This window comes from Alosa sapidissima, chromosome 23, assembly GCF_018492685.1.
Source record: "Alosa sapidissima isolate fAloSap1 chromosome 23, fAloSap1.pri, whole genome shotgun sequence".
Classification (NCBI taxonomy): domain Eukaryota; kingdom Metazoa; phylum Chordata; class Actinopteri; order Clupeiformes; family Clupeidae; genus Alosa; species Alosa sapidissima.
Window position 1 is genome coordinate 30,802,808 of NC_055979.1, and position 7,261 is coordinate 30,810,068.

The 7,261-nt window shown below is 41.2% G+C and overlaps 1 protein-coding gene across 2 annotated transcripts; it reads left to right on the plus strand.

Annotated features, from left to right (window-relative positions):
• Positions 1-290: 290 nt before the first annotated feature.
• LOC121698666 (zinc finger and BTB domain-containing protein 12-like) lies at positions 291-6,060 on the plus strand. Of its 2 annotated transcripts, XM_042080964.1 has the most exons (5): positions 291-336; positions 575-1,191; positions 4,564-4,625; positions 4,712-4,738; positions 5,786-6,060. In XM_042080964.1, the coding sequence occupies exons 3-5, from the start codon at positions 4,569-4,571 to the stop codon at positions 5,978-5,980; spliced, it is 279 nt and encodes a 92-aa protein (XP_041936898.1). In that variant the 5' UTR covers positions 291-336; positions 575-1,191; positions 4,564-4,568; the 3' UTR covers positions 5,981-6,060. The 2 variants fall into 2 exon arrangements, with proteins under 2 accessions (XP_041936898.1, XP_041936899.1); XM_042080965.1 differs by lacking the exons at positions 291-336; positions 575-1,191 and adding an exon at positions 2,925-2,956.
• The last annotated feature ends 1,201 nt before the right edge of the window (positions 6,061-7,261 follow it).

The window sequence follows — 7,261 nt, forward strand, 5'->3', positions numbered from 1 at the left end:
TTATCAAAGATACTGTATCATTGTAAGATGAACTAACCCACCCATGACTTTGTTGTGAAACACTAGAAAAGGGATCTGTGATTATTGCTGAGGGAGAAATAGAGCTCTGGCCGTTCTCCAACTTCTTGTGTTGTGCTGTAGTATTTCTGAGGCACTCTCCCCAAAGTGTCCGCCCCCATCACCATCACAGGGCACTCTTACACTCATTCGGTTGCCGTTCTCTCTGGATGCTCACTTTTACTGTCTTACTCATGCCTGTCTTCATTTCACAAGATCTCTTGTCCTCCTCTTACATCATATTCTCAACATGGGTTTATCTACCAGCACATTTTCAACGTGGGTTCATATATCTGTACATTTCCAACATGGGTCTATCTACCTGTAGTATCTTTGTCTGTCAGGATGGACTTTTTTGTTGCCAGAATCATTTCTCTTTTCTTTATTCCCCTCTTTTTATCCTCATTGCTTTCAAAAGCATTTTGTATCACTGTGTACTAAGAAGTATAGCATGAACCATGACAATCAGACAAATGACATACTCATTTTGTAATTTAACTCTTTCTCATGTGCTCAGGCGGAAGGCCATGTTCATCGTGAACATCCTGGCCGTGATTGGCGGTGCCCTGATGGAGCTCTCTACCATCTGCTCCTTTGAGATGGTCATCGCCCTCTTCTGCGGCATCTTCACGGGCCTCACCCCCATGTTTTTTATGGCTATTAGGATATCTTTAGGATCGCCACCATGGTAGTCATGGACCACACTGGGCAGCAGAAGCTGCACAACATGGTGGCCTACTGCCAAAATGCAGACAAATGTCGGCGTGCCACCATCGCTGTGCATTTCGACGAGGTTTGGGATGACTAGGACTGCAATGAGATGTGTGATATCTGCCGCCAAGGCAACGACTACATCACAGTGGATATCACCAAGCATGACCGCGAGGTGCTTCTGATCGTGGAGCTGGCCGGCTCGCTGGACGAGAAGGTGACCCCACTGAAGGTGTCCGAAACATGGCTGGGCAAGGGCCCTGCCAAACGCCGGCAGATGATCCGTGTCACAGCTCTGACCCGCTTTGAGGCTTCACGGGCCTCACCCCCATGTACGTAGGCAAGGTGTCCCCGACTCCTCTCCGCTGGGCATTTGGAACGCTCCACCAGCTGGGAGTGGTGGTGGGAATCCTCATCGCCCAGGTAGAGCTGCTTCAACACCGCTGGTGCATATTTGTGGTTGCTGTCTGGTCTCTTTGGGGGTTGCAAATGCTCACCCATCACAGTCTTTGTCTATTTCATTTTACTTGTGATTATTCTTTTGTTGCTTATGGTTATTATTTTTGTACCATTAAAATGCTTGAGTAAATTTTACTTCCATTTGCTTTATTTTGTTGCTTCAAACACCTAGAACATGGGTGGGCCAACTCTTCGGTATACACTGAACGAGCGAGCTAGCAATAAACCAAGGCAAACACATTGTTTAAGAGACTATCAAATCACATTACAAAAACGAAGTTCACCCAAGGGTAGGCTACTTACAATTTTAACGGCAACAAAGTCAAGTCGGAGTCCGTTTTGCAGTCTTCTTAGAAACTACAATATGACTACATTTTCGAGTATTTCCGCCGAGTTACATCCGGATGTGTTCGGACCGCGAGCAGAAAGTTGCATATTCGGTTTTTCCACGGAGAAGCACTAGGGGGAGACGAAGCACCCACCAAACGACCCAAAAAGTGTTGTAGAACCATCAGAACTTGTTGCATAGGGCCTCTTTAAAGTCTCACCTTTTAATCGAGCTGGCTGTACAAAGATCATCAACAATGGTCTAGATTGCTGGGACTCTAGGACAAAGCTCCCAAAAACAGCTTGGCATTCAATGAGTTAAACACGAAAAATACACTGTTCAACAGAGCTGGTGTGTGTGAGGCACACTCTTAAAGACGCAACCTTTCGGTTTAATTCGGTTAAAGTTCTCGTGCGTAGGCTATTATAGGCTAGAATCCAATCCTGTTGATGCCCCTGCTATTTATCAATGTAGCCTTTTATTGTTTTTTTTTGCCATGAATCGTCCACTCCATCCACTCCACTAAACTCTAGGAACGCAACCAGTAGGTGGCGATGAGATTACTTTCCCTCCCTATGGCTAGCTTGATGAAAATAGAACGTTGAAACCGGACATGACAATGTTAGCAAAAGCAGCTAAAACCAAAGTGTCTGCTAAAACTTAGCCGAAATTTCAAAATAAAAGACCACGTCCGCAATCCACACGGATCCAAAGCGGTTTCAGAGAAAGCATTGCTAATAGGGCTGAGACAACGCGTCGACGTAATCGATGACGTCGACACAAAAAATACGTTGACGCAAAATATGAGCGTCATTCGTCAAGAATAACGTGTGCTGCTAAATATTTTTAATTTTACACCTTCAGTGATTTCCATACGTTGACTAATCTGTGGCTGGGCACCACAAAATCAAAACCGGCCACCACACATTGATGTTCTATATTGTAGGCCTACTACAATCGTGAATATTTTGTTAAAGGGGAACTTGGCAACTATTTCAACGTAATAAACCCGTTTAGAAATCATTTGGATGGTTAAATGACCTGTTCCGGTGAAAATGGTGACTTTTCCCGCTGCCCCTAGCGTCCCCAGGCAGAAAACCAACCTTGCAACATTGAGACTACCGTCCCGAAAAGATAAGTGAGAAACAAGAAACTAGTTTTAAATCGTGTTTCTTACCTTGTAACATTCACATTGTCTGCCAAACTTATGCTAACCGTTTTGCTAGCTTGTAAACAAATCCATGTGCTTTATCGTTACCTTTGTCCACAGTTTGAAATAGCATAATGCACAATTTCTCCAGCAGAGGGGGAAATCCTGCCAAGTTTCCCTTTAAATGCACATGCAGAGGAGGAGCAGCGGGCTCGTTACGAGAGAGAGCGGTCGGGGCGAGGAAAGGCTTTGTGAGTAAAAAGTGCAGCTCAATGAAATTATTTTATCTTATCTTTAATTTAAGTTGAAGGATTGTTGTTGCCACATAGAAGCACTGCATAGAACACAGTGGGCTAAATTGCTATTAAATCCGGTTAGCATCATGACCATGCTGCACAAATTTGTTCAAAACTGCTGCATTAAAGTTAAAGTAAACTCTGCTAAGGTCTTATCACAACATAGTACATTGAGGAGACTAAACTAAGTTAAGTTACAGTATGCAATCAAGCAGTATCTCAAAGCTAACGTTAGAATACTGTTTGGATGTCAAGTTTAGCATGCTTACTTGCAGCTGCTTGTATTCGTTACTCATGCAGGGCTCATTTTATTGACTCTGAATGTTTGCAAAATCCCAATGTAAATGGAAAAGTGTTTTCCAAGACTCAAAAGTGCTTGTCCAAAGGAGAAGTACGAACCGTTATTTGAACTAACTACGTTATGAATTGCATCCACACATCAGCAGGCTTTTAACGGTGTTAATGTTAATTGCAAGGATTCCCACACAAACGTCTTAAAATGACACTCAATTAGACATACACTACTGAACTTCATTGAATGCTACCTCTGACTAAGAATGCATTACTTTGCACTTGTATAGTCTTTTATTTTGGAATCTTAAGAGCAATATACATATATTGCAATGTTTTCATGTTTTTTCATTCAGATATGTTACAAATAAACATATCTAAGTTGCTATTAGTGAATTAATGGGGAGATAATCGAATCGAAAGCGAATCAGACTGAAAAAATGAATCGTTAGATTTATCTGCATCGAAAAAATAATCGCTAGATTAATCGTTTAAAAAATAATCGTTTATCCCAGCCCTAATTGCTAACAATGAACTGCATGACAACCGAAGAGTTAACATTTCGATGTTTAATGTTGAAGATTCAGACATTAGGTTGTTCACATGAAGTTGTAATAGCCTAGTAGTTTCCTGTTGAACCAATGTAATTAAAATAGGGTAATAATAAAGATTGTAACCACAATGAAGTGAACTCCATAAAGGAACTTGTCCTTTGTTTTTGTTGCCATGAGAAGGTAGTAGGCTGCTGCATTTGCGAGGCATATCTTTTAACAACCGGCATCATTGCATTTCATTTGGTCCACTGCAATACCTTTGATTTATTTTGTAAACATCTTTTTTGTACATTGCTGTGGGTCATTCCCATTATCTTTGTTCATTAATCAAAATCACCTGTAAGGGTAATTTAAACATTTAAAAACAGTCTTATAAAACATGATTTGGAAACTTGAGACATATTTGGGGGGGGGGGGGGGGAGGGGAGTTGACACCAATTGCTTCTGATTTCATAATGCATGAAGAAGCCATGCATTGTTTAATTTCTGTGGTAGATACATTGCAAGCCTGTATTTATGTTTCCTTGAAAAGTTCTGAATGTAAATCTCTGCACACAATAGATACCATCAGGTTTGATCAGGGCTGCACACAAAATGCCCACTTTTGGACTTTGGATGGTTAAATAATTTCCTCTTCCACAATTTTATACATTTTGTATCTCTGGACTGGAATGTCGTACAGACTTATGATGTGACATATTTTGTTTCTCTCCACAGAAATCATGGATGACAGCAGCATGGATGACAGCGGCATGTATACCAGCGGTGGTGAATCCCAGGTAAGTATAGCACTAACTTTGGATATTTCTTATTTTAAATTTATTTTAAATGTATTGTTGGGTGTAATTTTGTCTTTCTTTTTTAGGCTACCACAATATTATTCTCCAGGAGTGTAAGTCTTACTTAAAGGATAATTCCGGTGTGATTTGGACCTAAAGTGTGTTGAAACATGATACCGAGTGTGAGCGTATGTCTCATAGCTCACCTCGGCTTGTCCCCTGCACTCCAAAATCTGGCGCTAGTTAGCCGATGCTACCAACATAGTGTTTCGTTGTGGTGCCTCGGGCATCGGCCTAGCCATGCAAATAAATCACTGTTTTACACCATTTACGAGGCTCAAAGTAGCTCCATACTTCATTGTTAGACTTCCGAGGGCCTTGACATTTAAAACGAGACATGGAGAACTTTGAAAAAGCACTGGTAGTTTATTTACAAGACGATTTATACAGACAGTACCTTAAGGAATTTTACCGTTCAACGCCATCTTGAATTAAGTCACGATAAGTCGAGCGAGGAGTACGAACAAACAGGTCTGATAAGGGATCAGATTCCAAAAATAATTCCGTAAAAATGCATGGATTCTAGTTGCTGCTACTGGAAGAAACTGTAATCCATGCATTTCCACTGAATTATTTTTGGAATCTGATCTCTTATCATACCTGTTCATTCTTACTCGTTGCTCGACTTATCGTGACTAAATTCAAGATGGCTGCAAACGCTAAACTTCGTGAAGATACTGTCTGTATAAATCGTCTTGTAAGTAAACTACCAGTGCTTTTTCAAAGTTCTCAATGTCTCGTTTTAAATGTCAGGGCCCTCTTCACCTTCTCCACCTCCACCTCTACCAATGAAGTGTGGAGATACATTGAGCCTCGTAAATGGTGTAAAACAGTGATTTATTTGCATGGCTAGCCCGATGCCGAAGCACCACCATTGAAAAAGCTGTTGGTAGCATCGGCTAACTAGCGCCAGATTTTGGAGTGCAGGGGACAAGCCGAGATGGGCTATGAGACATACGTTCACACTCGGTATCATGTTTCAATACACTTTAGGTCAATATCACACCGGAATTCTCCTTTAATAACAATAAGAAGGTAAATATTTTAAGGATGCATTTTAAATATTTAATAAAAAACTTTATTTTTCAACCCCCTTGCAGGAGGGTGACTTTGTGTCGCCCTCTGAGTTTGAGGACGATGGGCACAGCCCTCTTCCTTCTCCACCTCCACCTCCACCTCCACCTTCACCACCACCCCAGGGCTTGCTCCCCAGACAGCCCAGACTGTGGCTGGAGAATGACATGGATGGCTATCTTGGTGACGAGGAAGATAGCGATGAGGATGATAATTTGTAATTTTGTATATTCTTTATCTTCTTCGGCCCTTATTGCTTAGTTGTGCTTTTTATATTATATACTTTTAATTACTTTTTCTGCTGCTATTGAATGTTTGTGTGTTGTCTGTATTCTACTGTGACCTTGAATTATGTGTAATGTGTAATAAACGTGTAACTGTGATAAATGTGTATAACTGTGTAATAACCGTGTACTGGAGTATGGGATTGGGTTAGGTTAGGTTAGGATTAGGGGTTAGGTTAGGTTAGGAAATTAGAATTAAAATTTTATTTTAGTGTGTAGTTGGTTTGACTATTGTGCACTGGCCAGTTGTTCTCGCCCCACTATTCCCATCTAAAAGTCAAATTAAATAAAAGTTAAAAAGAAGAGATAAAAGAGAGGAGCTATAAAAGACACAGAGTGGTTTAAAACTTTAATTTAATTTTTCATTAAGACCTTGTGGGTGTAGTGTTTGAAGTTTTAAAATCCACAATCTCTCTGTTCTTTTCCTCTGTAAAATTGTCCAGCCTGGGTTCCCTTCAATCGTATGCGAATCTGCAGCTAGCGTAACATGTTCATCACATATGACTCTTTCATTAGCGGGTTTTCACTCTTGGCCCCTTAGTGGCAGCATGGGAGAATGACAGTCTGTTACATTTTTCATCACATATGAGTCTTGAGTTAGCGCGTATTCACTCTTGGCCCCTTAGTGGCAGTATGGGAGAATGACAGTCTGTTACATTTTTCATCACATATGAGTCTTGAGTTAGCGGGTTTTCACTCTTGGCCCCTTAGTGGCAGTATGGGAGAATGACAGTCTGTTACATTTTCCATCACATACGAGTCTTGAGTTAGCGCTTTTTCACTCTTTGCCCCTTAGTGGCAGTATGGGAGAATGACAGTCTGTTACATTTTTCATCACATATGAGTCTTGAGTTAGCGCGTATTCACTCTTGGCCCCTTAGTGGCAGTATGGGAGAATGACAGTCTGTTACATTTTTCATCACATATGAGTCTTGAGTTAGCGCGTATTCACTCTTGGCCCCTTAGTGGCAGTATGGGAGAATGACAGTCTGTTACATTTTCCATCACATATGAGTCTTGAGTTAGCGGGTTTTCACTCTTGGCCCCTTAGTGGCAGTATGGGAGAATGACAGTCTGTTACATTTTCCATCACATACGAGTCTTGAGTTAGCGCTTTTTCACTCTTTGCCCCTTAGTGGCAGTATGGGAGAATGACAGTCTGTTACATTTTTCATCACATATGAGTCTTGAGTTAGCGCGTATTCACTCTTGGCCCCT

What these genes read in the sequence shown, in the direction of transcription:
- LOC121698666 (XM_042080964.1), top strand. Translation starts at nt 4,569, where the DNA reads ATGGATGACAGCAGCATGGATGACAGCGGCATGTATACCAGCGGTGGT. An exon ending in CCAGCGGTGGTGAATCCCAG is followed by an intron (nt 4,626 to 4,711) that starts GTAAGTATAGCA and finishes TTTCTTTTTTAG; the next exon opens with GCTACCACAATATTATTCTC. An exon ending in CAATATTATTCTCCAGGAGT is followed by an intron (nt 4,739 to 5,785) that starts GTAAGTCTTACT and finishes ACCCCCTTGCAG; the next exon opens with GAGGGTGACTTTGTGTCGCC.